Raw genomic sequence first — 27957 nt, 5'->3', positions numbered from 1 at the left:
CCCGGAAGTGATGTCACAGGCCCCATGTGAGCCGATTGCAACACATGCAGCGCGGAGAGGGGGAGCGCGAGCAGCCGGTGTCCGACGTCAGCGCCGCCGCCAGCCGCGCGCCGCCGGGGGGGACCGCGCCTGAGGTGAGGGCACGGGAGCGGCGGGGGGGGGGAGAGCCGGGCGGCGGCGCCGGGCCCGGCCGGCTCTAACCGCTGTGTGTGTGCCGCCCGCCCGCCGCAGGCCGCCGCAGCCGCCGCCGCAGCAGGAGGAGGAGGAGGAGGAGGAGGGAGAAGATGGCGGACGATCCCAGCGCTGCCGACCGCAACGTGGAGATCTGGAAGATCAAGAAGCTCATCAAGAGCCTAGAAGCGGCCCGCGGGTGAGCGGCGGGGCCTGCGCCGCCTCAGGGGGCGGCCGCTGCCGGGGAGGGGGGCGAGCACCGCGGCGCGGGGCGGTGGGTAAGCGGGGTCGCCCGCCCCAGGGACGGTGCGGGGAGGGTCCCGGCCGGAGCGGGAACAGCAGTGAGGGCTCTGCCGCCCGGCACCGGGCCCGCCGGCGCGGGCTGTGAGGGAGAGGGTGAGGAGCAGCCCCGGCCCGACGGCCCCTTCCCGGGCCCCGGTGCCCTTTTGTCTGGCCGCGTGGTAGAGCGGCCGGGTCCCTGCGGCCGTGGAGGGCCTTGGGTTTGGAGAGGAGAGCGGGCTGAGAGCGCGGCGAGGAGGGCCGCAGGGGGGGCTGTGTCCCCCGGGACAGCGGGGAGGGCTGAGTCGCAGAAAGGAAGCGTAACCGACTTTCCCGCACGGGAAGCGGGCAGCGCCTGCCCTTGTGCTCCCTGCTGGCCCCCGCCTGGTTTGGGTTCATCAGCTGTCTTCCTTCCACCCTCTGTGGCTGCCTCTGCCGGGTGTTCTGGGTGGCTGTCCCGGCCCTGCCGGGCTGGGAGAGGGGACGCGAGGCCCGCTGCCCAGCTCCACGTAGTGTCCGGCCTCTCCGTGGCCCCTGGCTGCCTCGTGCCAGCTGGCACCGGGGACCGGCAGATTCCAGCTGGAGTAGACGGCTCCTCTACCCTGTGCAGGCGTGGGCTCCTCCCAGGGGACCCGCTGGCTCCGGAGGAGGGGGTGTGGGGTTGCAGTTACTGTGTTCCTTCTCTTACCAACACATACTTGATCTCCCCCCCCCGCCCCCCACTTCACCTTCCAGTGAAAGAAGTGCTTAGCTCCATTTCCCTGAAAGCAGGCTCTCCTGAAGTTTGGATAGTGCTAAATTTAAGGGCTCTAATTCCTCTTCTGTCGTCCTTGCACTTTGATTTCTCTTTTTTTCCCCACCAGAAGTAACACTGCTGGATGTTCTGACAGCCTGCCCCATGCCAAAGGTGACATGGTGCCTGCATCTGGTAACTCAGCAGTGGCCTGTTGTATGGGTTGGGAAGCCCCTCGGGCTTGAGTACTTGTAAGAACTGTAGGTTCTGGAGTTGTAAAATAGCAAAGAAAGTGGGTGTCTCAGTATACAGTGCAATAAAATCAAACTGAAGGGTGAGTGCGTGGCTCTGTTTCCATAGGCTCATCTGAACCGGTGTTAATTGGGCTGGGGCATTGCTCTGGGGGTACCCACAAGGCTGGTTGCCTTTGGACAGCTCACATAAGCTGAGCTGCTGTCTTATTCTTCCCTTAGTACTGGTGCTTGTTCTGGTGCGTAGAGTGGGCATGGGGAGTTGTTTAGCTGAAAAGTAACCAAGGAAGTGGGGGAGAACCTAAGCTACAGGTGCCCCATAGTGTTATTTAATATGTTGTATGAGGGATGGGGGTGTGGGAGAAGGGAATGGGGAGCCTGGGCTGTCCTGCAGCAGAGTGGACTTTGACTGCCCAAGTTGACCATTCAGCTGTGCTTTTACAGTGTTGACAGCATGTGTTGTACCCTTGGGGAGGTCCTAGCAAGCATGGGAGCATGTGAATGACTTTTGACATGAAGTTAAAGGCCTTGGGGAGCTATGGGTGTCCATTGCAGCTTGTGAAAACACCTAGTGGCTCCTGTAACAGCAGTGGGGGAGGCCAGGGTGTGTTTTGGAAGTGTACGGTTAGTATTTTGGCTTTCCCTGATTCAAAATGTGGTGACATAAGTGTGTCTAGCTTCACTGGCAACTCTTGTGGTGTTTGGAATAGGTGAATGTTGCAGAGAACAAGACTACAACCGGTATTGGAGTGATCCAGGGTGAGGTGAGGCAAGGGACTGGCTTGGAGCAGGTGGCTGTTATAGGGGTAGCACCTTCTTGGGGACATAGCCTTGGAGTCTTTCCTCTTCCCTGCTAGTGGCCCCTGGCACATCTCTTCTTCATGTAAAGGTGCTGCAAGCACAAGAAAATGTATGGAGGTTTAGCTGAGCCCTTTGAATCCAACGTATGCCCTAGATGTTGTGATACTGCTGTTCTTTAACGTTTGAGCTAGCTGCTAATCCACCACCTGATGAAGGCTGCTGATGGCAGCAATCTTTGTAGAAGCAAGGTTATGTGTAAATGGGTGTTGTGCTAAAATTATCCTGGTCTGTTTGGGCCCAGTTAAGGGAAGAGATGCTGCAACTTTTGCCACCAGAGGCGTTAGACTCCCCGGCACAAGAGGTGTGAGGTAGTGAAACAGGCTTTTCCGGCCTTTGGGAGAGTCGCTTCCTCTTCCTGTGGAGTAGGAAGACCTGTTCTGGGGTGGGTTAGGGGGCAAAGCCTTTAAATAGGGTGATGTGGAGGGCCAGAGACTCCTTGGTGTCTCCACCTTCCCTTACTCATGTACTCCTAATGGTGACCCAGCAGCAGTGTCCCAGTTTCATGTGCTGGTTGTTCCTGCAGCGGATCAAAGGGACGGGAAATGGAGGAAGCTGGAGCTAGATGTTCAGTTCGTGTGTGGCTGTTGGGGCACCTCTGCTGTTAGCCAGGTATTTGGGTAAAATCTCAATGAAATCTTGCAGAATGTTACCAGAATGTTAAGTGAGCATGAGAGCAAGGAAATGCTTTTATTGTGCCTGGGACACATCAGCTAAGTGGTAGTATTTGGTCAGAAAACCAAGGTGGAAGATTAGAGCTTCAGCATTACCAGAAGCTGATGAGCTTGAGGCCAGCAAGGGTAATGTTAAGGTAATAGTGTAGCAGGAATGTCCTGTGTTATTTCTCCAGGCTGGCTTTCTCACTGATCTCTGGATAGCAAGAATCAGGCAAATCAAAACAAAAGTAGTGTTTAAAAACCCCTAACCCACCTCAAAACCCTCTCCCTGCTTGGCAAGGAGTAGAAGGAGCTTTTGTCTGTATTGTGCTTCCTAAACCAGAAGTATCTGTTACTCTCTTTCTAGCTCTTCCAAAGCTGAGTCGCAAGCTGCGATACTTTACACAGTTAATGAGTTGATCTTTCTGATGTGGTGTGAAGGGACGGGGGGTAGCTGGTATCAGCAGAGTGTGTGTGACTGAGAGCAGCTGGGGGGCCTGAGTTCTGTGCTGTAGGCAATTAACCTTTCTAGCCAGAAGAAGATGAGGTTTAAAGGCTGGTGGTGAGTCCTTGTGGGAAGTCTAGCCTTGTCACTCATGGTGGCTGGGAGTGCTCAGGCTTTCATCGGGCATCTCTGCTTCTCTCCCACAAAGGGATTCTGCTTTCAGTCCCCGCTTAGGTTTTGTAACAAACAGCTTTGGTGGAAGTCTGTGCCCTCCAGAAGGTGCAGCAGTGGCTTTGCATGTGGCCATTGCAGCAGCTCAAGTAGAAGTGGTATTAGTCCTCTGTTTTTCCCTTATCCTCTGTCTCTGTGATTTTTCTGCTGTTGCTTAATGCAGTTTTCCAGTGTCAGTGTTAAACTGACAATCAGTCTTTGTTCCTTTTAGTCTTTGCAGTTCTGAATAGTTCGTGGGGCTATGGTCAGTTTTTTCTGCTAATCTAAGCTGTAAATGCTTGGCAAAATCAAGCATCAGCAGCAACTGGTAGTTTCCTTGCAGGCTTAGGCCTGCAATGGGGCCAGATTTGAATCGCATTTGGAAAACTTCTCAAACTCTTAGGGATAGGGGCTTTCTTGCTGCAAACAGCTCTGCTTGGGAATAGTTTGCTACCACTTCCTCTGGCCAGTTGGACTTCCTGACCCTGAGGGAGAGCATAGCAGGTGCTGGTGCAGGGTGTGGAGCTGCATTATAATGGTAAAACCTTCAGGAACCTGCTCCCTTGAGACACCTCTCCTGCCTTGAGCTTGCTCTGTTCAGAGCAGTAGCCTTTATTAGTTGTTTTACTGAAACAGGGAGAGAGGAGGCAGAGAGAATGGTGTCTTTGAAGGCTCTGTCTGCAGCAACCACTAAGATTGACAAATGTAGTGTGTGGAAGAACTTTTTTCCAAACTATTTTGGAAGGTGGGGAAACAGGTCATATGTAGGCTTCAGCTAACTCTGAACCAGTGACTTACTGTGGTTGTAACTGGAAGAAATGGCTCAAAGCAGGAGAATGGAGAGATGGTAAGAGAAGGGGACATCTTGGTGTTTCCAGAGCCATGGGAAGGCAAAGTGATGCCATTTCTTGCTAGGATTTGGATTCTGCCAAGTTGAGATTTCCATCTGTATATGGGAGAAACCAGAAGTGAGAAAAGTAAGTCACCAGAGAGTAGTGAGGCCTGAAAGTGTATGGGAATTCCTGCAAAGTGAAATGTAGGCTAATTCTGCTTGAGGGTGGAAAAGCTGACCTGTTTTCTCAGCTTGTGTTGCAGAACACATCACTTGCAGCTGGGTTCTCGTGGAGCCCATCTGGAGCCTTGTTGGGCCTGGTGGATGAGCCCAACTTTGGAATTAGTCTGAGGTTGCTGCTGTTTCCCAGCCTTATGTGGCAGGGACGGGAGGAGGCTGCTGGGGTGACGGTGGATGGGAGGCTGCACATCTCTGTACCTACTTCTGAGCTGTCCTGGGGTGGTGCTGCTTTTATGGCCAGGCCAGTTGACAAGGCTGGGTGAGACCTGTTTGGGCAACCTGGTGCTTCTAGAGAACAAGATAGTCTTGTCTGTTCTACTGTTACAATGGTGGGTCTTTCCAAAAGTGACCTGAAAGCCCACCTGCTTGTGAGTTAGTGCTGCAGCAGCACTAGCTGCTGGGATGCATTTAGGGTATATCTATGGTCAGCTGCAAGTATGAGTTTGCCTTGTTCCTGATTCCTTTTGAACAAAGTGCTTGGGACCTGGTGGTGCTGGGATTATGTGGTGGTGTATTTCTCACCTGAATCAGGCAGTGCAATACTTTGTTACTCCTACAGCAGAGCTGCATCTGCAGGTCTTTGTTGTGGATGGCTTGTTCTGCTGATAGCAGGTGCTGTACAACTTCATCGCACTCAAGTTGCAACTCTGCTGGAATACCTGTTGAACAGTTGAGTCTGCTACAATAGTTGCTGCTTAAATTCTTCTACTGCACCATATATGCATATAAGATACAGTATACCATATATAGTGGTGTACTGTATCTTAGGAGTGTAACAACATCACCATGTCTAGGCAAGTACCAGTAAAGCTAAGTCTTTAAATGATGTCATACATCAGGAGGAGGATTTTGTGTGCTGTGGCTGGTTTCTGGCTACACTGCCAGAGGTGTGTCAGTTCAGAGGCTCCCTCCCCTGTTCCCAGGCTGCAGCAGATCTCTTTCCCTACCTTCGTTATTGGGATCTGTTCGTCATTGTGGCTGTGCCTTGGGTCTGGGCTCTGGGAAACAGTTTAACCGTTGATACAGGATCTGTTTCTGCAGAGCTGAAGCTTTCACCTTAGGACGTGGAGTATGGAGACCTTGAACCGGGCCTGGGTGAGCTGGTCGATCCCTGAAGGGCAGTGCTGTGGCAAGGTACTACTTGGCTTTCCAACTTGTGCTGTGTTCATTAGGTTACAGTGCTGATATGTCATGCTAGTGCCTGTTGTGGGGTAGACTTGAGGATCTCTCCACAGCAAGCTCATGTCTCCAGTGGAGGTACCTTTCCTAGAAGTCTTCTGCTTCAGCTGGAATCTAGGTTGGACCAGCCTTGGGAAAGTCCAGCCTTTCAGTCTGTGGAGAACATAAGCCAGATGTGGGGCAGGAACTGCAAGAGGAGTGTCTGTGGGGTGGCACATGGATTTTTATCTTTACTGATATCTTTCTGCTTTGGCTTTATGAGCTGTCATTGAAGTATGGAGTGTTTAGGGAAGAGGTTATGATTTAAGTTCTTACCTAAGCTGAATTACTTCCTTGAAGTTGTGCTTTCTCAGCCTGCTTGTGTCAAGTGTAGTTTCTGAAGAAGATCATGTTTCTGTTACAGAAGTAAAGGCTGCAGTATTAATACTGTTTTGCTTCTGGTAGTGAGAGGAGATGGAGACATTTGCAGAGAGGTCGAATAGGAATAATCCGGGGCAGAAGTGATAGCTGAGGCCTCTGTGGCAGGTAACCATGTAGGATATACTGCAGCTCTTGAAGCACAGTTTCCCTGCTCTGTTTGAGTCTCTTCAGGCTGCCAGTCTCTGTAGTGTTGGGGTTAGAAGCTGGGTATGGGTTTCTTGTGATCAGAGCTGATGAGGCTCCTCGGGACTAAGGCAGTGTCTCCTAAGAGCTTGTGTTCTGGTGGTGTTGAGGGGGGTGGTCAGAGAAAGCTGCTCTTCCTGTGCCAGATAAGAATGCAGCTGAAACTGGGGAGAATGTCCAAAGGGTTGTTGACATCCTGCTGGTTGCCTGTGCCTAATCGTTGTAAAATACTTCCTGGGCTTTCTCATCTGCTTGCTCTACCTGTTGCTGTATAATTCAGAAGGAACAATTGGGAAGTGCTGTTGGAGAGTACACACCAGCAAGTGGCAGAAAATGACCTCATCTGGGAGAATGGTTACGTGTGAGACAAGAACTCTAGGAAGTGTTTTATAGCCCTTGGTAGCCTGGTACCCTCCTTTACAACTGTGTGAATCATTAGTGAACAGTGTGATTCATACACACCTCATCATTCACATAGAGCTAATGAATGAGCCCCTGACTGCTGAAGAGAAATGACGTGGCAAGAGATGGGAATGGGCACCTCGAAAGAGGACAGACTTTTTTGGCTTTGTGGCAACTCCATTTCTCCCTGCCTTTTATCAGCCCATTCCCATGTAGCTCGGAGGCATTAACATCTTAACAAGCAAATCTGGATCTGTTGCTGCAGTCCCTCGGTGTACATCTTGTACCCAACTGACCCATTAGCATAATGCAACAAGTCTTTCAAACTTGGAGCATGGATAATTGAGGAGAGAGAGCAGGGGAACTGTGGCAAAATCAAGCCTCCCAGTGAGTCACAAATGGCTGAAGTGCAGAAATGTCTGTTCCACTTACCAGTAATTGGGCATCCGGGCTTTCTGCATGAGGTCAGATGCAGCCAATAAGGCCTGTTCAAAACATGCCTATGCAATTAGGTTTTGTGATGTGTTGCCTTTGATCCAAGGATTTCAGAGGGGCATTGATTCACCCTCCCTGTGGGGTGTGCAGTAGCCGCTTATGGTGATTCGGTGCTCTTTGGTAATACGGGATGAAGTCAGGATCTGCTCCTAGAGCTCCAGAACTGAGCTGGGATCTGGGTGCTGGTGGTTGCCTGAGCAGCAGCCACAGTGTCAGAGCTGGCTCCAGTTGGGGACAGGAGAAGGTTTGGAGCATGGAGCTGCTTACATTGACCTGTGTGCAGGTAGTACATAGTAGACCATTGGGCTCACTGTTACCTGTGCAGCCTTCAGACACGTGATACCTGGCCAAATTCTCTGCTATGTGGAGGAATTAGAGGTCTGTGACCTGATTCTTCCACCTCCTTTCTGTCCCTAGGGAGTGATGCATGCTGAGCTCAGGAGGCAGGTCCTGGCAGCAGGCCAGTGACTGCTCATGGGGGGAAGCACTACCTTGCCTGACCCTTGGTGAGACACTAGCCAGTCTTGCCCCTGCTCCTTTGCTGAAGCAGCCATTTGCTGCCTCCCTGTGGGAAGCTTTCCCTTGCTGCTGAAGCAGTGGGTGCACTGAGGAAAGCAGGGTCACTTCTGTTTTCCAGCGTGGCTTGTGGCTTGGTGCTTCTCTCCCTAGCCCGCATTTGATAAGATTGCTTGGCATCTCAGGCCTTTTTCCTCTTTGAGACAGTCAGTGGGTTAGGGTAAGAGGGCACAATACTGTTTCAGGGCAGTCTTAATGTCTGTGTTCAAGCCTTTTCTGGTTACACAAAGTGGTTTTTCTATCTGACCTGCCAGCATTACAGGACAATGATATGCAAGATTCCTGCCTAGGGCTCTGGGACAGCACTCCAATGGGAGAGCTTGGCACTCTGTGAGCCATGGTGGCAATAGCTGCATGGCCTCATGCTGTGCAGCTAAGTGATTCTCCTTTGTCCAGGGTAGAAGAGGCATCCAGAGACTGATGGATTAGCTATCTGGGGTGTTTCTTTGACTTAGGGGAGGGGGGGCTGGCTCTCTCCAATCAATGTTTATGCTGAAAAGTACTCTTGAGGAAAGAATTACTTGCTCTCTTGGCTCTCTGATCCTCCCATCATATCTGCTCTGCCCCCATCTCTGCCCATTGTGCCTTTTCTCTGCTTCTGAGGCAGCACTGGATCCAGAGAGGTCATCTCTGCCCTACTGCTGCTTGTGAACTGGTCTCTTCTGTATCTTCATACTCTTCTTTGGATGACCTGGAAACCTTTGAGGAACAACTTGTACTGATGTCGCCTTTCAGTAGATGACCCAGTGTTCCGGTGTATGCTGCTGTGAAATGCAGAATGCCTCTGATGTGGAGATTGTGAGGTTCCTCCTGAAATGATGCTGCAAAAAGTACTGCCAATGGCATGGCTTTCAGCTCGACTTCACATGAAACTTCTAAGGAGCTAATGGTAGGTCCCACTGTCAGCTACCCGCTGCTGTGTGCTCTGTCTAGGTATCCATGCAGCAGTCTTCAAGCCCAGCGTCTGAACAGGGAGTGGGTTTTCATCTCTTTAGGTTGGAGACATCATACAGATCTCAAGCAGCGATTAGATTGAGGCATGTTGGTTGTGTTTGTTGCAAAGTGTTCAGAAGATGTTCTCACAGGCAATGCAGTCTTCGGGTAAGCTTCCAGATGACCTTGCCTCTGAAGACTGAAGAGATCCCAGACTCCTAAGATTGCCTCTGCTCCGTCCTAGCAGGCTGACAGGATTTCCAGGACAAGTTAATGTAGCTTTTGCATCTTCTGTTGTCTCTCTAGATCTGGCGTCTCAAGTGGACTTGAGCCACTTCCTATTTGACAAAGGCTTTGTCTTATTAAAAGGCATGGTGTCTTTAAAGGGCACAGCTGTGACCTGTGTGTGAACTTCACAGCCATAATTTGTAAGTTGTAAGAGCATATGCACAGAACTTCTCCACAGCAGGGTCAACACTGTTGCATACAGGACTCGTGTGTGAACGGACTGTCTAATGGCCTGCGTTTTGTAAGAGAACCCAAACCAGCAATCTTGTGCTTGCCTGTACCAAAGGACACTTTGTATACACTTCATTCAACATCTCTGCTCAGTCACAGGATCAAAACCCTGTCAAATATTCCTTTACTTACATCACTGCTTGTGTGAACTGTGCTCTTGACTTAGTCCTTCACACTGTGTGCATACTTGTTCGGAAGTAGCTCTCTTGGACCTGTGGGATTCGTCTGGTGAAGTTCTGTCTTGGATTACATAGATAATACTGGCGTCTGTCTTGCATCTGGCTGTGGGTGTGTCAGTGATGGAACTGTCTTGCCATGGTATAACATCAGAAGTCTTGGTGGTCCAGGGAGCTTGGGCTCCTTGGTACATGGGATGCCTGCTCAGTAATCCACAGTTCTCTTGGATGGAGACCAACAGACGTTACCTTGGGAAGGTAACATTGCTTGAAGTGGTATGTGGCAACAGCTGTTTCATAGAAAGCTTCCTAGCTGTGGTATGTGGTTAAGATCTGATTATCTGGAAGCTGTTTTCTCCATGCCTTTGCCAGTCTCTGGCAGTCCCATGTAGGCCTTGTCCTGGGGAAAGCAGGATGCTGATGGAGCTAGTACCCTGTAAAAAAACAAAGCTCCTTCTGAGTCATAGAGAATGACTGACCTTCCTTGCTTGTGTATCACTGCATTACACAGTGTGCTATTAGTGTAAAATGTTTCATTGTGGAACAACTACAGCTCAGCTGCTGTTCGTCAGGTCTCCTCTGATACCACAGGATAGGCCAGTAACTGCTATTTATATAGCATGTCTGTGAAGTTAACGCTCTCCCTTGCCAGCACATATCCCACATTCCAGGAGACAGGTTGAGTGACTGTTTCTCCCCAGCCTTCCGGTTGGGATTGCTCTGGTGCCAACTTGAGGGGAGCTACAGTCAGTGCTTGCTGGTTTTTGTGTGGTATGCATGTAGCCACTTCACTGACGTAACACGGTGTAAGATAGTCAGAGTCTTTTAGGAAGTCACTAGGTCAGTTTCTAGTTTCATCTGAAAGCTGAAGGTCTAAGGGTCTGCTCAGCTGTTCCTCCTGATGGGCGGGAGAGGAGAAACCAAATCCCTGTAGGTGAAGATGGCCACCCAGAACAGGCGGCTCAACTGCCAGCTGTAATGAAAACCATCATGGGGTGTATGTGGCAGCTGATTTCCAGCGTGATACACTGCTTGCTTTCTGCACTTGCCTTCTGTTGTGGTGGCTTCCTCATGCTGAACCAGCAAGTACACAGTGGGCACTGCTCCTGGTGCCAGAGGTGGCTGGGGACTTGGAGCAGCAATCCAGCTGGTGTAAGTGTCTTCAGTGAAATCCGTGCTCTTGTGCTTGGAAGGAACCCAGCAGTTCTCTTAGTCTGCAATGCCACAGCTGTCATAAGGCACTTGAGACGCTGTCTGATGATACCTCTTAGGCAAGTACAGCAAGGTCCTGCAGGGAGAATGGAGCTGCTGGATGCTGTATGTAGGAACACTGGCGAAACATTTCCCTTGGGGATTTTGGGGCTAGGTTAGTGATGATTCAGCACCGCACACACTGCCACTTGCTGTGATAACTTGATAACATTTGCTCTTAAGCCTCTCTGTGGCTGGGATAGCTGTTTCTTTTTGTACAGTTGTCTGAAATTCAAGCTGTAGTGACACTGAGGTTTTAATACTAGAACAGGCTGTGTCCTATCCACAAATCTCGGTTTCCTCAAGTACGCTTGGCTTTGCTTCCTCCTTTCCCCCAAACAGGTCCCTGGCAGGTTGTAGGAGTAAAGCTGGAGTCTTGATTATTGTCCTCTATCCTAGAGATAGCTAATATTGGTACCTTTCAGGCCACACTAAATCTGAGCTAATTGCTGCTTACTGGCAGGGCTGGTAGAGTGTGTGTACCCAGCCAGTGGGGTGGTTTTACCTTCCCAGAGGTTGGCACTTACTTGCCCCATTGTTCCTTTATAATGCATGGACAGATGCCCTTAGTGCCTTAAATGGTTTTCTCCTCTGCAGTCCCTTGTTCATTGGCACATGTTGTGCTGTCCTGTGGTTGGGGATGCTGGTTTCTTACAAAAGCAAACGTCTCTTTCTTACAGGGAGCATTCTGGGTCTTGATGTGCATACTTGGATTACAGTAGCAGCTATTTGGCTGCTGTGCAGGCACTCCTTAGACCAGAATAGGGACAGCAACTGTCTCTAGCTGCTTCAAACTTCCTGGCTTGGTTCAGTCTGAAGGCATTAGCTTCCAGCTGATCTCATATAATTTGTCTTGGGTGTACTAAAACTGGAGGGGGGGGGGGCACGGACACACCTCTTAGCAATGCTGCAGTTTGAAGTGGGGATCCTGCTGAGCAGAACATAATCTGGAGTGCTTCAGGTCTGTCCTTCCTGCAGGAGAGCTGGGGGTGATACAAGGAAGAATGTGTGTTCGATCCAGAGCTGCCAGTGTGAGCACTGTCCTTAATCCAGATTGATTATTTAATTGTTCACTGTAACAATTCTGTAATGAAGTTCTGTCTGGCAGTGTGCTCACCAGGGGATTTGTGGTTGCAATGGTCTGCCAGGCAGCAAATGTCCCATGTGCTTCATGCACAGCAGAGCCTGTTGGTTTTACAGGTCTGCTTCTTGGACTGGCCCCTTTTGGCAGGCCGTAGTCAGCATGATTTCCCCTACTTCCTTCTCAGAGTAAATGTGCTCTAGAACTGTGTCTTTGAGCAGCAGCTTTCTTAGAAACTCTTGCCTACGTTTTGTGTCGTTATGGTGAATTTAGCAAATGAACCACAACTGGTTTTTTAGACCCTGCCATCCTGCAGGAAGGTCACATGCAGGTACCAGCTTGCTTTGAGAGGGGAAAACTTCTGTACCAGGTTAACAAGGTCTCAGTGGTGCATGAGGGAGTTCTGCAGCCATCCTGGTCACTGGTGTGCCGGTGTGCTTCAGCTGGTGACTTGCTGCTCTCGGCCTCTTTGGCACATGATCTGATTTAGTGATCAGGTCCTGACAGGGTCCTTGTTTAAGGAAGGGGGAGATGAGCAGGGGGGATGCTGACCGTTACCTTCAGTTAGCTGGCTGCCTAATGAACTGCTTGGTTGGGTGGATTAGCTGTACCCAGCAGGCAGCAGCAGCAGTATACTGGCAGGGGCTGCTTCCCCTGGGCACATGGGTGAGGAGCTGGTGACTCCTTGTGCTCCAGTCTGGGGATGCTGTGAGGTGCTCAAGCTGTGTGCCTGTTGTTCTGTTGGATTTTGTAGGAATCAGTTAGTGCCCGAAATAGCTTTGGCTGAGCAAATAGTGGCAAAAATATGTCAAATCCAAGAAGTGCACTTGATGTTGGTAATGGAAGGTGCTTTTGGATAGAAATCCAGGCTGGAATTTGTGGAAGGGTTGCACCAAGTACTGTGCTCTCTTAAACTAGTTTGAGATTTACATGAGGGAGAATGCATCATCTGAGAGACCCATTTCTTTCCTTTGCAGTAAGGAATCACAAGAGCTTGTGAAGTGCACTGTGTTACCTTGGGTAGGTTGCTTTGGGCAGGGTGTTCCTGAGGAACAGTGATTTGCCTGACCCACGTGACTGCCTTAGAGATAAGAACCTGCGTGTAATATAAATAATCCCCAGTTGCAATGGCCCTGTGAAGGTGTGGGGTTGGTGCAGTCCAGTTCACAACACACTGGCCAGCAGCTCTGGTGTTTCTGGGGCAGTGGAACATAACATGAGGCCAGGGGCTGGGATCTGAGGGGTGGCTTGCGTTTGAAAACTGAAGGTGGGTAGCTTACTGAAGAACTGGCCTTGGGAGGGAGGGCACGCTCCTTGCTGTTACCCTAGCTCACTGCCTGCTCTTTGCCCTCTGTCCTCAATACAGGGAAAACTGCATTAAATCTCTTTCCTATCAGGCAAGCCATGCAGCGCCCAAGGGGCATAACAGTCCCATCTGCCACATCTGGATGCTCTCGGCTTGTGCAGCAAGTTAGGTGTGGTGTGCAGAGCTTTCCAGTCTCTGGGAAGTCAGAGAATCTCCTCTTTCAGAGAAAGAAATGAACTCAAGAGTGTTACTTTCAGAAAAGTCGGGAAGAGTTGCTTTCATTCGGATCAGGCTCTTACTCAAAGGAGCCTGCTGGGAATGATAGGCCATTAGATCTCCCCTAAGGCTTGTACCATTCACTGGGGTAGCAAGCTGCTTTAATTGAGTGGTATATGGAGTATTCTTGGCTGGTGTGACCTGGAAGTCTGAGAGCTGTCAGCGTGGCTCAAAGCTCTTTCTGGGAATAATGCCTGCAAGTGTCTCTTCTTGACTTTCTTGATGAGTGTGTATGGGGATCTTGGATATTAAAACCAATTAGTTGTCTTTAAGGTCAGAGACTTATTTGACCTAGCAGCATCTGTTTCAACTTGGCCTGAATTGAAGATCTTTGGAAGAGGGCTGTACAACTTCTGTAAAGAGGCTAATGAAGTGATGCTTTTTAAAGCACTTCCCTGCTGTCTCTGTAGCCCAAACATTTCAGGCAGGATGCTAGAGCATGACAATCTGAAGCAGCAGCAGGCAGGTTCTCTGTTAGTCTTCTACTGTAAGAAATGTAAAATGGCAAAACCTAGCAAACTCCCCCCCTCCTTTTTCAATGGCTGAAAAGCATTTGGGTTCTCTGACACAGAATCCTGAGTAGAGGTTTTTCCACAGAGCTTAGCTGGTTTGCCCTTGAGAGGGCTAGAGGACACGATGAGGTACTTGATTTTTGTGCCATTACTCTAAGGTGAAATATTAGGTCTGGGTTAAATTTGAGACAATGCAGAAGCAGCAACTTCAGACATCTGGGATACTTCAATGGCAAATGGCAGGTACCTGCTGGAAGGCAGATAGGAAATTTCCTGGTTTTTCATGTTGGCCTTGGATGGATTTGAACCACGAGGCTGCTTTGGGGATTAAGTTCTCTGCAGGATCCACCCAAAAGCCATAGGAAAAACGAGTGTCAAACTTACTTTTTCATTTAATTTAAGCCTGTGCTGTGATTTGTGGGGTCTTATCTCCTGACTCTGTGCCTGGGGCTGGTGCTTAAAGCACACTTTATTTAAAGCAGCTGCCAGAGCTGGTCAGGTTCTCTGTAAAGCAAAGTGCTGGTGGGAAGGTAGAAAAGACTAACTGCTACAAAAGGATCCTTCTAGTTTGGTTTTCTCTATTAATCTGAGCAGAGCAAAGTGTTAAATCAGCACTGGGGCTGGCTGGTGCTTCAGCTGTCTGAGAACAAATGGAATGGACTTCAAAACATTCTTTAAGTATGTGGCTGCATTGTTTTAAATAATCTCTGCTGGGGACAGCTTCCATGCCTTTAGCTTGCAGCCCTTAGCCTCAACATCCATGCTTTTTCTTTTCACAGAGTAGTATCCCAGGTTAAATGAGCAGCTTTTGGAGGACTTGCTTGGTAGTGACGAACCTGAACACTTGTTTATGGAGTCAAATCCTTCTGAAGAGCCTGGTTTTGTTTTCTCTCCCGTTACTGTCCATCAGAAGGGGAATGACACGCGTAACAGTGGAGCGAAGCATCCTTGGGGGAGGGAGGCAAGACAACTGCGTGCATGGAATATGGTATGAATACAGTTGTTGCTTGGGCTGGTGGCTGCTCACAACCCCTCTCTTTTCCTTTCTCAGCAATGGTACCAGCATGATATCGTTGATCATTCCCCCCAAAGACCAGATTTCACGAGTGGCTAAAATGTTAGCGGATGAGTTCGGCACCGCCTCCAACATCAAGTCTCGAGTGAATCGCCTTTCAGTACTGGGAGCCATTACATCTGTACAGCAAAGACTGAAACTCTATAACAAAGGTAACTTCTAGCTTGTATGGATGCTGGCAATCTTCCCTTACTTGGAAGCAGCCTTAAATTCCTGCATTGTGCAGTTTTCTGCTAATCAGATCTCTTGGCCTCTGCTGCTCTCTTTGCACTGATAATCCAGGTACGTTGCCCATGGATGGCTATTTCAGGGTGGCCCTTCGAACTGGAATAGGGAGATGGTCCTTGTCTCTAATAAGCAGGCTCATGATTCTGTCCTTAGCAGTTAAACTTGGCCAGCTTTAAGAGCTCTTCCACAATAGTTCATTTGCCTTAAACTAGTGGTTTTCCATCAAGCAGAAACTTATGTATGTCTTCTGCATGGCACGTGCAGCTACCACCAGAAACAGACCCAGGCAATCTATAATGATTTCTGGGAAAGTGTTCATTGTCACTGTTTTTACACTTGCAAGTGGCCTTCATTGAGATGTTCTGTCTGTAAATCACTGTATAAGAACTAGGAAAGCTTCACAGGGCTATCCAGCCTTTTCCAGGCTTCCATGAGCTTGCAAGCTCATGGATTTAACAGCCAGGTACATGTTCTTGCAGCTCTGTTGCAAGTCTTTCCCTCAGTGTTACCTTTAGTTTCCTACAGCTCTTCAGCATACGTGCACTGAATTAGTTTGTTTTCCACTGTAGAGATCTGGGAGGGAAAGAGGTGGAGGAAATGGAAAGTAGAGAATTTGAGAGCCTCCATTCCAGCTGTGCCTTAAGTTTTAAGGCCTGGCGGTTTTTGATGGGTGCAGTTTGCAGCATTTCTTAGTGATCGAAAATTGCATTATGTCCTTTGTAGTACCTCCAAATGGTCTGGTTGTTTACTGTGGAACAATTGTGACAGAAGAAGGAAAAGAGAAGAAAGTCAACATTGACTTTGAACCTTTCAAACCAATCAATACGTCGTTGTATTTGTGTGACAACAAATTCCACACAGAGGTAAGAAGTCCCCTGTTACCTGCTGGGTTTGAAGTAGTCAGGCTGCTTTGCTAGACTCACTGGAACACTCCTTGATGTGCAGAATCCACAGCCTGTAGAGCAGCAGGCTTTAGTTAAGGCATCCTTTAGTGTGAGGTGTCCCTGCCCATGGCAGGGGGGTTGGAACTTGATGATCTTAAGGTCCTTTCCAACCCTAACTATTCTATGATTCATCCTGCTGGTAAAGCCACCAGCTCCTGCTACAGCTGACTATGGTCCAGTTAGTAACTGCTGAGTTTGTGTAACCCACAGACATGAGCTTTTCTCTATAACTAGAGGCAGGGGTTTTTTTTCTTAACCTAAGAGGCCATAGATTTTATTCCAAGCCAGGCCTTAAAAGTAATACCAAGATAATATTAGTGTTACCAGTCCTGATACCAGATGTTAACTGAGACCCTTGATGGAGAACTGGCCTGTGCCTCATCTACTTGGGGTAAAGTGGGATTATTTTTATTGAGCATCAGCTTATCTTAGTTAAATGAAGGTTTGAGGCATATTTAACGTAATGAGGATTACACTGGTCTTGACTGTGTGAAGACAGTTTGTTGCATCTGTTCTGACTCTGTTGGCAGTTGCAGAGTCTCTATCTGTAGTAGGTGACTGACTGCCTTTCATGTCCATGGGTTCACCATGATAAATGTGTGGACTGAGACTTAACTGCCTGTCATCAAACCTGTATGACATGGACTTGACAGGCCCTTCACTGATGTAGTTCTGCTTGTTTGTTTGGGTTTTTGGAGATCTGATCTGTGACTGGGTTTCAAAGGGTAGAAGTTCAGGAAGGAAAGATGTGCTTGTTGCACAGGTGAGGTACATCCCTATTATTCTGTCTCCCCACCACGGATGAAATCCCAACGCATCTGTGACCTACCAGCAATAACAGAACTGTGCACAGGTAAAGCTTTTGAGTCCTGCCAAGCCCACATGTCCGTAGGCAAGAGGTAAATAAGAGAATTCAGGAGTGAGTCAGAGGTGCAAAGCCAGGAGATGTTTGTCCCTGCAGTTGCTGGCAGCGGGTGGACGCTGGTGTGTTGCCTTCCCCATCAGAAAAGGGATTCATTTGATCTTGTCTGCAGCTGCTGCCTCAGGGGCTGTTCACTACCGAAGGAGTAGCTGCTGCCCAGTGGGCTGTTGGTGGGGGCAGCTGTGAACACACTGTTGCTGGTGTGTAGCATTGCTCAGCAAGTGAGTGGCATGAACTTAAGAGGAATTTGTGGTAATTGCTGCTGCTGCGATTGCTAACGCACTTTTCCCCAGGGGCTGTTTGCTCTCCTGTGTTTTCTGTGATTATTTTCATTGGTATTGTCTGTGCTGCAGAATCAAATCTAGGTGCAAAAGCTTACTGTATGCTGTCTTGAGCAGCAAGATGATGTTAGCACTGAAGTCTTGATTTGTCTGTTTCATTTGGTTGTAGAGCTGTGTTTTTAACCTAGTGGTTTCCCCAACATGCAGCTGCGACAGGTGAGGGCATCTGGCTTGGTACGTCAACAGCTTTCCAGTGAAAGTGAGGGCATGTCAAGGAGCAGAAAAAGGAGGTGATCTTCACCTTTAGGCTGAAGCAGCAAAGAGAAACTCAGACTGAAGGAACAGAATAAAAGCTTGTGCTTGATAGGTCAAACTGTGGAATTGCTGCCATAGAACTAATGAAGGGAAAATATAGGGAATCACTGAGCATTGGATACTTTATTAAAATAAGAGGGAATCGAGAACATCAGAGCCATAGGCATCTGCTGCCTGGCAAGAGGATCTGGTAAGATTTCCTCTAGTTATTTTATTGCCTGTGTGAAACCAAAGTAACTTCCCAAGAGGGATATGAGCCCTGATGTGTGTCTGAAGGGTAGGATTTGCAATGACTTATTTTGATACCTTGGCTGCAGCACTCATTCCAGTCACACGATTTGCTTGGCTCTGTCCCAGTTAAATAGATTGCAATGTAATATGCCACTTCCTCCTCTCATTCATCCCACTGCTGAGGAGTTAATACAGAATATTTATTTTGGCCAGTAGATTCCATTAAACTTTAGTGTCTGTTTCTTTTAAGCCTGAAAGCTGTAGATGCGGTTGTGTGGATTTTGGGTAAAGATGACTGAGTTCTGATCCTTTCCATTCAGCCCAGTAATCAAGCTGGCAGGCGTGCAGGTAGTTAAAAGGTCCTCTGCAGTAAACCAACACCATCATGCTTTCAGTATTAAACTGGTGACTTCAAACAGTCTAGAATTTGACAAGTTCTCCATCCTGTTGATGTGGTTTTACCAGCAAGAAAGAGGATTCTGGCTCTTACGTTTATTGGGCATGTGTAAGAGAACAGGAGTGAGCATGCTGAATGTTCCTGCTCACTCAGGCTGCCCTTGAGGGGACAGTAACTGACAGATGCCCTCAAAAAAAGGAGTGTAGAATGTGGGTATTTGGGGATGTCCTGCACCACCAGAACCAAGGCTGGGCAGAACAAAAGTAACTCAAAAGCCTTGATATTAAGCAATACATTAATGGTTAGTCAACTTCAATGACCTTACAGAATGAATTTAGCTGCTTTCTTTAAAGGGAAGATAACTTTCATTTTGCAGCAAATGTTCTGGCTGCCTTCTCTATAGCCAGTTATGCAGTTATTGCTGCTGTTACTTAATTCTGCTTTGTAAGGCTGAATTTGTCATAGCCACTATAGATTTCATCATTTTGCCTTTGGGACTTGAAGCCAGCAGGTGCAACAAACCAGTATTTGTTGTTGTCAAGATGAAAGTCTGTATCAGTGCTTTGCAGGATGAAAGCAGCCCAGATAGCCTGATCAAGTGAACTAAGCAAGTTCTGTTTTCCTGCCTGGAATGCTAGGAAAATTCTTCTTCCAGTTTTGCCAACCAGAGAGGTGAGGCAGCCTCATAGAGGTGTGATAGTTTCACTTTCCAGAGCTGATCTTTAGGGTCTTGCTATTCCACCTCCTGCAATGTCAGGTGATGAACTGGTAAATGCAGTGAAAATAGTTACCAAGCCCTGAGCACTGGTTTCCTTTCTGCTTTTGGCAGCATTGTGTGAGGTAGTAATCTGGGACAGTCCCACCTCCCAAATGTGCTCCTCCTCTAGCTTATTTGTGTATAATAGCAAAGACCACCTACAGAACTGAAATTCATCGAGGTGTACTGTTTCTGGTGGCCTTTCTGAACCAGGGTCATTAATAGACTGGTGCTTACATCCTTTTCTTTTCCAGGCTCTTACAGCGCTGCTTTCTGACGACAGCAAGTTTGGCTTTATTGTAATAGATGGTAGTGGTGCACTCTTTGGAACTCTTCAAGGAAACACAAGAGAAGTCCTGCACAAATTCACTGTGGATCTTCCAAAGAAGCATGGTAATGCTCTAGTCTGTCTAGACTGTTTGCAGCAGAACATCATGGGGTGGGATGGGAGGGTAGTAGCAGGAAACTTGGCCTTCAGGTGTTTAGCTCTACTCAATTCTTTGCTTCCATCAAATCTGACAGCAAAGCCTCTAGTCTGAGCCTTCTGTCAAAATTAATGAATCACTGCAATATGTGATTCATTAGTTGATCTTCTTCAAGTCATGCTTTTTATTTCTTGGAGCATTTGATCAGTTACTTGGTTTTGAGGTAGACTTACCTAAATATTAATAGCAGAAGTAGTAATATCACCTGGTAGCGTCTTTGAAGTTTGCATCTGATGGTGTTGTAATGCAAACCAGCGTGAAAAGCAAGAAGCTGTTCCTTGCAAGAAGCACAGAAGCCTAATGGAGCAAGCAAAATTGTAGTTCTGCTCTCTGGTGCTGCACTGTAGTAAGCCACTGATGAGTTCAGTCTGTTAGCTACTCCTGGCTTACTGTCCTTTGTAGATTGGGATGGGACAAAATGAATTTGAAACATCTCACCCAGTAAGTTCCTGCAGCAGTCTGGTGGAATGCATTGCATTGGCAAGAAAGGCACGTGAGGCAGTGTAACAAAGGAGAGGCTTTTAGTGAAGGTACAGGACATAGAAAATGTACGCAGATGTTCAATTTCCAAAGAAAGTGTCAAGTCTGTATAAAAAAATCAAAACCACCCACAATGTAATTCCCTCTTTGGCAGAAAAATCCCTTGCTGTGAGTGAACCCTCTATTCACTTACTGTTTCAGTGAGTGCCCCTGGCTCTGCTTGTGGCCAGCTAATTCTGAAGGCTGCATCTGCCCTTGGCTTGAGTTATTCCAAGCCCAGTTGGAACCATGTACTAATAACCTTCCTGAACTGAAATTACTTCCAAATCACGCCTTCACATCTGTTCTCTTGTAAAGGTAGAGGAGGTCAGTCTGCCTTGCGTTTTGCTCGCTTGAGAATGGAGAAACGACACAACTACGTAAGGAAGGTAGCAGAGACAGCCGTGCAACTCTTCATCTCTGGCGACAAGGTGAACGTGGCTGGTCTCGTTTTAGCTGGATCAGCTGACTTCAAAACTGAATTAAGTCAATCTGACATGTTTGATCAGGTGAGTAGCCTTTTCTGAGCAAAGCCCAGATGTTTAAGCTGTCAGTAGTAACGGTGATATTAGTAGTAGCTACTTGGTATGAGATGCATCTAATGAGGAATATAACTTCGGTGTCTTAAGCCATTTGATCAAAACTAAACATCTGATGAGATAGAATACCTGATATCCTAGGAGGATTTCCTAATGCCTCCCACAAGGAGGTAGTATCTCCTTTTCTTAACAACAGTGCTGAAAAGCAATCTGTCCTCCCTGGTTTGGAGCTGCCATTCACATTCTTTCTGTTTCCAAATCTAAAGTAGAAGCTTTATTGGAATTAAACTGTACTAAACCTAATCTCCGTGTCCCTGTTGCCTGAAAACTGTGCTTCAGTATCAAACATGCAGAGGTCCCTCTGACTGAGCTCTGCTTGCAAGTAAAGCAAAACAGATTAATGCTGTGATTCTTGCCAGGTGCTTATTCTTGTGCCATTAGGAAGTAGTCTTATGGCAGTGCTGTGCCACTCTTATTCATGTCTGCTTTTTCTTGTTTAGCGGTTGCAATCCAAAGTGCTCAAACTAGTTGACATTTCATATGGAGGAGAAAATGGATTCAATCAAGCAATTGAGTTGTCAACTGAGGTCCTCTCCAATGTGAAATTCATCCAAGAGAAGAAACTAATAGGTATGTGACCACATGTTCAGCCTTCTGAGCCAAATGTGCTTGACTGACTAGGTTGAGCCTGCTTTAGGCCTCCTGGTGGTGCCTTTGTGTGCTACCTGAGCCCTGGGATGCTTTCTGAGGTGGGCAGAGCATGACTTGTGGTGGTCTTTGTTGCCTGAACACCTTCTTAAATGCTGCAGGACTTAATGAGGCTTTAAGGAGTGCGTGGGGAGGCTTCTTTTGTTTTTCCCACTGGACTTCTCAGATGTTCCCTGTTTATCCTTCCATCAGGGATTGCCTTAGTTTTCAGGCCTTCTGGTGACATTTGGATAGGAGAGGGTAAAAATAGCTCCTCAGATCGCTTGCATCTTCCACAAGATGAGAGTTAAGTTTTTTTGTTTTAAGATGGGAATAGAAAAGATCCTTTGTTTGACTCTCCAAAGATAAACATTGCTAGATGGAAAGCACGGGAGGGTAATAGTAACAGTAGATCCCTTACACTGGGAAGGGTGAAGATAAAAGGATCCTGCTGGTGGGTTAGTCCAGTTGATTGTTTAACAGCAAAGGCAAGCCTTTCGGTGGAGTGAGATTCCTGACAGGGCAGTATTTCAGGGAGTATTTGTTAGATACATGCTCTGACGTGTTACAGTGTCCTTTGCTTCCTTCAACAGCATTACAATCTCCTTTCCCAGCTGCTTCTTGCATGCAAATCAGGCTTGTTTAAAGTTCCATGTGGCATGATCAGTGTTTGTGACAATCTCTTTGTATCCTGACTGCAGGACGATACTTTGACGAAATCAGTCAGGACACGGGGAAGTACTGTTTTGGCGTTGAAGATACACTAAAAGCTTTGGAAATGGGAGCAGTAGAGATACTGATAGTCTATGAAAATCTGGATATCATGAGATACGTTCTGCACTGCCAAGGCACGGAGGGTAGGTAGTGCTTCCGTGAGACTGAAATGTCCATGAAGGTTTAACACTTATGCCAACTCTCTTGGATAGATTATGCTGCAGGAACTCCTTAAGCAGATCTTTAAGGACTTGATCAAGGGGATGTCAGGTCACTAACTTGCAACTTCCTGGCTACTCTGGGGAAAAGTCTGAATGAAACTAGCAAGCGTCCACTGTGGAGAAAATATTGCAGTGCTGTGGTGGTAATTTGTCACAGAGTAGCACAAAACCCGACTTTCGGGTGTGAAAGTATAAATGTGGTACCAGTGCGTTGTAAGAGGGGATGCTGACTTGACTCGTGGCCAGAAACATGATTCTTACTGCCTACAGACAAACCATAACGCCTAGAGCAGGACCTCTGCCGTTTTTGGTGTTGACATGACAGTTACTCTCTACTGGTGTGCTCATTTGGTTTCTTATAGAACTTCACCTAGAAAGGCAGTGTCATAGTATCCTAGAATGGTTTGGGTTGGAAGGGACCTTAAAGCTCATCCAGTTCCAGCCCGCTGCCATGGGCCTGGACGCCTTCCACTAGAGCAGCTTGCTCCAAGCCCCTGTGTCCAACCTGGCCTTGAACACTGCCAGGGATGGGGCAGCCACAGCTTCTCTGGGCACCCTGTGCCTCACCACAGCCTGAGTAAAATAATTGTTCCTAATATCTGTTATTCCTAATGTTTGTTGTAATTGTTGGCTGCTGTCAGGCTCTTGCTGTCTTTAAGTTGCACCTGGTAGTTTATCCAACCTAATTTTTTTCCCCTCCCTTTTCAGAGGAGAAGATTCTGTATTTGACACCAGAGCAAGAGAAGGATAAATCCCACTTCACAGATAAAGAGGTATTTCAGCTTTGGGGCCTGTAGTTTTATTCTCGGTATACTGGTGCAGCATTCCGAGCTTAGTTTGTCATAATCAGGTGAATATGTGCCACCTTTCTGGCACTCAGATGAGTCTTCCAAGATGACAACCTGTGGCTCTTCCTGTTCCCCTTCTATGTAACCCCTCAATTCCACGCTTGCTTTACTCCTGTCTTCCCTGCCACCAGTTCCAAGATGGTGTAAATGAAGTGACAGGCAATAAGGGGTCTTTGGTCACCATCAAGCTACCTGCTAGAAGAGTTTGGTAGGCACTGTGCAACCCACAGGCTAAGGTCCCAAACCATAACTCCCTGTTTATTGTGCACTTACGTGGTTACAACCAATCAGATTTTGCTTGTGCAGGTCAAAAAGCCCTGACAGGTTGGGGGGGTCTCTATTAACTTTGCAGAGTAAGCTGGGCAAAGAAGTCTGTCCCTTGCAGAAAGGGTGGTCATCTCTGTCTCATGCATGGACTGCCAGGGTAGCCCTTTTCCTCCTGGTGGGATAATTGCTAATTCCTACTGTGCATGGCAGGTTTCCATTGTATTCTGCAGTGATGTTGTGTTTCTGTGCCAATAATCACCTGACCTCCTGCTTACAAAGCTCTGTACTTGCCTCTGTATTTGCATAGATCAGTATTTCCTAGAGTGAGCAGTGCCTGGTTAGATGAGTGGCAATGGACTGTTTGTGGAGTATAAAGCAAATCTAAAGAAACACTAAAAACTAAGAGTGTAGCATGAGCTGACACTTGAGCAGAATAAATAAGGTGTTTCCTTCCTGCTTCTAAGTTCTGTAGTATGTGGGTGCAAAACAAGGACTGTCAGGATTGGACTTAACACCAGGAGCCTTCTGCTTGTGTCAGCACTTGGCTGATACAGATGTGTCCTAAATGCCTATCAGCTGGACCCTGGCAAGTGTGTTGGCTGCTCCAGCCTGTGAAGCATGAAGCTGGTGTCTCTCTTTAAAAATGAAGACAATAGTGATCTTTAAGCCAAAGACAACTCTTAATACCTAACACACAGTGATGTAACCTTTCTGTTACTGTTTTTTCCACCCCCTCAAATGTCTCTGTAGACTGGCCAGGAACATGAACTGATAGAAAGTATGCCCCTTCTGGAGTGGTTTGCAAACAACTACAAGAAATTTGGAGCAACATTGGAAATTGTTACAGACAAATCACAGGAAGGATCCCAATTTGTGAAAGGATTTGGAGGAATTGGAGGTAAACTGCCAGAGAAAAATGTTTGTCATCTTTTTTAATGGTTGATTTGGTAACCTGGTGCCAATACAAGTGGGATTAATCTTATTCCTATTAGTCATGATACCAGTTCAAGAAACTGTCATGTTCATCAGGGATCTGCAAGTGAATTCATCACGATGATGCTGCATGTTGTGCAGCTGCCACTTTCCAACTGCGTTCTGCAGATCCCTTTGTCCTTCAGAGTGCTCAGAAGGTGGACTGTCCTTCTTTCCAGCTGCTGAATTTCAGAAGGGCTATGAACTGCCTCACTCTCTGTACACAGTTATTGTTCTGGGGCAGACCATGCCCTGCTGTGTAGAAGTGGTGTATGACAAACCCCAGCCTAGTTTCTGAAGCAGTTGGATATCTGTTACTCAGCTCTCAGAACTTCCCTGTACTTTGCTCCCTGGTCTTCCCTTTTCAATATAAAAGCATTTTTAGCCCAACTTTATGGAGAAATGAGGCTTCTGAAATCCTGCAGTCTTTCTCCTGAGCTCAGTGACCAGTTTCAGCTGAGTCTGGCAGAGGTGCAGAAAGCTGCTGTGCTTCACTCTGACAAAAAGCATTAGTGGGGTAGAACCAAATCACCTGCTGTGCACCTTGTTCTCCCCAGACTGGGGATCCCAGGGCAAAGCTGCTGCTTTTTGGCTGATAACCTCGCTGTTGCCACTTGCTGTGTTTAGGCTGATGGATGTAGAACAGAGTGTATTGCAAAGAGGAATTTCTAAGGGCCAGAGAGCACTCATCAGAGGGATTCAAGCCTGAATGGTTTGGCTATGTAAGGAGCAACAGGTTTCTAAGTTTCCAGGGTTTGTAATTCCAGGAATCCTTCTTATCCTTTCAGACCCAGTCTGTCTGCATGGTGGACTACTTTCACTACCATGCTCCCTGTAGATTGGAAATACTCCTTGAATACCCTTCAGCTAAGTAAATGTTTCCAGGGATAAAGGCTCCCAGAAACCCAGGCTGGTGTTTGGGGAGGGGAGGGTCAAAGGAGACAGCCACTAAATACTGCTTTTACACTTCAATGCCAGCTGTCTTCTGAATTTAACTGTCTGAGCAGTTAGAGTGGGACAGATGATCTGTCACTGCTGCTTCTTGGAGATACAGTCCTCCTAGAACAGTTTCTGCTTTTCCAGCAGACAGCTGGCCTACGCCAGGCAGGTAGGTAGGTATTCCCTCTGTTTGGCACTGAATTACATGGATGTGGCATTTCCATACTAGCTGGGTGTCTGCTGTAAGTCCTCGGCCTGAGCCGAACTCACAATACAAGTGCTAAGTCAGCTGCTGAGAACTGAATTGAGAATCTCTTGATGTGCAGCTGGGGCTCAGGGAATTGTTTAAATGCCTTTCTAGCTCTGTGGATGTTGGAGAAGCTAAAGCCTGTTGTTTTTCCCAGGTATCTTGCGGTACCGAGTGGACTTCCAGGGAATGGAATACCAAGGAGGAGACGATGAATTTTTTGACCTTGATGACTACTAGGTAGTCGACCTGGGTCCGGCAAAACGTGCCTCGCCCCTCCAGCATCCAACCCAAGGAGCAAACTCATGGTGGAAAACACAACAGATCCCTGCCTTAGAATTGGAACATTTCCAGAACTTGATCCACAAACATTGGATTTAAAAAAAGCAAAACCCTACACTTTGATTTGTCATAGTGTCAGTACAGCAGCAAACTACTAAGTTCCTATATGCCACTTTGGACTAATTTAAAAAGAATCCCAATTTTTACTTTTACTCAATGGTGAAATTGGTTGCTCTTGTATTTTATGAAAATGATTTTTTTTAACCTTCATGATACATTAACTGCTGTAAAACCTCTTCCTTCGAAAATTAATAGAAGTAAGATCCTACTGGTTTGTTTCTTTTTACTTTGATTGGAGAGATCAATTGCTGCATTTTGCAGCCCCGTGACCCATTTACATGGCACTCTCAGCTTAGACTACAGAAGAAGAAATGTAATGAAATTGGAGCCGTTCATTCTCTTCTAAAGAATGAGAAGGCCCTTACCTTGAGTGCTAGCTTATGTGTGGCTTGCAAATTCAGATGGGATGGGGAGGCTTACCAGCCAAACGTGCTTTAATCTATTTGCAGAAGCACTGCTCTCACAAACTAGGAAACGCACTTCATTGATTGCAATGAAAATGCTGCTGAAGTCTTGGGCTTAATTTGGATTGGAGCAGTGCAGCCTTCAGGATATATTATTATTATTATTTTTCAGTCTGGACAGAAATAAACTCCTGATTTCAGTGCAGTAAGGTACACTTTGCTTTGTTTTGTTCCTCAGTAAGTTTTTCTTTTTGCTTTAGGACTGCGTAAGGTTTCCTTGAGTATGTGAATTTGAACCCACAGTTCTTCCACGGAAGCGGGTATTTGACAGGAGTAACTAGCAAATGGAGTCCTTGACAGAAACCTTAGTGCTGGTGTGTTTGGAGCATTCCACATGTGTATGCTGAATGTGTATGCTGAATATGCACAGCCCGTGGGACAGCCATCTCCCAGCACTAAGGCAGTCTATGGGATGGGCTCGCAAGTCTCCTGTAACTCTGATGCTGAACACTTAATGTGCCCTTCATGGGTTAGAACTTCTGGTTGCATCAAGACTCAAAGCTTTTTGTCACGCCTGCTATATCAAATGCACTTCAACCTGCTTGAACTGACAAAGGGTTTTTCAGGTGGTGGTGCAGGCAGAGGGTGAAGTGAGCGTTGGCATGAGGTAATGCACAGGTCTTGCTGCTTTTGGGGGGTTACTGGGTTCTCTGACATCGCGGTGCCTGGTAGTTCTGCTCATCACTGGCTCTGTCACTCCTGGTGCATCAGTCAAAAGCAGCTTCTCTTCCAAGCTGCATACCTGCCTACTTTTCCCGTAATCCTGTTTCACTTGAATGAAGGGGGAGCTTGTCTTAAAACTTCTGCCACGCTGTTCTCTGAGGTCCAAAATGACAGTCATTGTGAGCAATACAACTCGTACCCCTGCTTTAGAACCTGGCAGATCAGATGGCTTTGCTGGTGTTCTCACATCAAAGCTGGAATCTCTCACAGAAGGTGGGCCCGGGTCCGCCGCAGATCTGCACAAACCCGGGTTTGAGCACATCTGTGGTCTCCGCAGCGGTATGTTCATGACTTTGCCATTGTAAATGGGTCTAATGTGACATGACAAGACCAGAAAAATTGGATGTAAATTTACATTTTTGAATATACTGCTTGTTGTTTCACATGATACATTAGGGTATGCAGCTCCTTTTTGTAGTTTTTATTTTTACTATTTAAGTTTGGAAATGATGCCAAATTTTTGTATTTCTTTAATCAATGTGTTCTCTTCGGTGATATATATTGCATTATATATTGATGTGTATATCAATATATACTGATATGTATTACACTTACACATACAAACACGTTAAACGGGGGTGAAAAATCCTAGCCTTCGCATACTATATAGCCTCTGCAGAGAGATCCCAAGCAGTGATATCTTGGTGTTGTGATGTACAGAAATGGAGAAGAGTATTAAACCATATTTAAGAATATAGTAATGACTCCTGGTTTATTTTTCTTTAGCCCAGGCAGCACCTGCTCTGCTCGCAGCCCGGGGCCAGCTTCAGATCAGTACTTGAGTTTTGAGGTAGGT

The 27957-nt window shown here is 47.3% G+C and overlaps 1 protein-coding gene across 3 annotated transcripts; it reads left to right on the top strand.

Annotated features, from left to right (window-relative positions):
- On the top strand, nucleotides 1-27858 carry ETF1 (eukaryotic translation termination factor 1). Of its 3 annotated transcripts, XM_061456434.1 has the most exons (11): nucleotides 4-134; nucleotides 232-370; nucleotides 15036-15211; nucleotides 16011-16150; nucleotides 19389-19527; nucleotides 20457-20647; nucleotides 21178-21307; nucleotides 22066-22221; nucleotides 23008-23072; nucleotides 24165-24312; nucleotides 25730-27858. In XM_061456434.1, the coding sequence occupies exons 2-11, from the start codon at nucleotides 285-287 to the stop codon at nucleotides 25810-25812; spliced, it is 1314 nt and encodes a 437-aa protein (XP_061312418.1). In that variant the 5' UTR covers nucleotides 4-134; nucleotides 232-284; the 3' UTR covers nucleotides 25813-27858. The 3 variants fall into 3 exon arrangements, with proteins under 3 accessions (XP_061312420.1, XP_061312418.1, XP_061312419.1); XM_061456436.1 differs by lacking the exon at nucleotides 24165-24312 and having other exon boundaries at nucleotides 1-134; XM_061456435.1 differs by lacking the exons at nucleotides 4-134; nucleotides 232-370 and adding an exon at nucleotides 13133-13157.
- Nucleotides 27859-27957: the final 99 nt, after the last annotated feature.

The sequence above is a fragment of the Pezoporus flaviventris genome, unplaced genomic scaffold (assembly GCF_033815535.1).
Source record: "Pezoporus flaviventris isolate CSIRO_AGI_PZ_B2104156 unplaced genomic scaffold, CSIRO_AGI_Pfla_v1 ptg000023l, whole genome shotgun sequence".
Lineage (NCBI taxonomy): Eukaryota > Metazoa > Chordata > Aves > Psittaciformes > Psittacidae > Pezoporus > Pezoporus flaviventris.
The sequence above is the reverse complement of the archived record's forward strand: the minus strand, read 5'-3'. Positions and strand labels throughout refer to the sequence as shown.

What these genes read in the sequence shown, in the direction of transcription:
- ETF1 (XM_061456434.1), top strand. Translation starts at nt 285, where the DNA reads ATGGCGGACGATCCCAGCGCTGCCGACCGCAACGTGGAGATCTGGAAG. An exon ending in GCACTGCCAAGGCACGGAGG is followed by an intron (nt 22,222 to 23,007) that starts GTAGGTAGTGCT and finishes CTCCCTTTTCAG; the next exon opens with AGGAGAAGATTCTGTATTTG. An exon ending in AGGATTTGGAGGAATTGGAG is followed by an intron (nt 24,313 to 25,729) that starts GTAAACTGCCAG and finishes TGTTTTTCCCAG; the next exon opens with GTATCTTGCGGTACCGAGTG.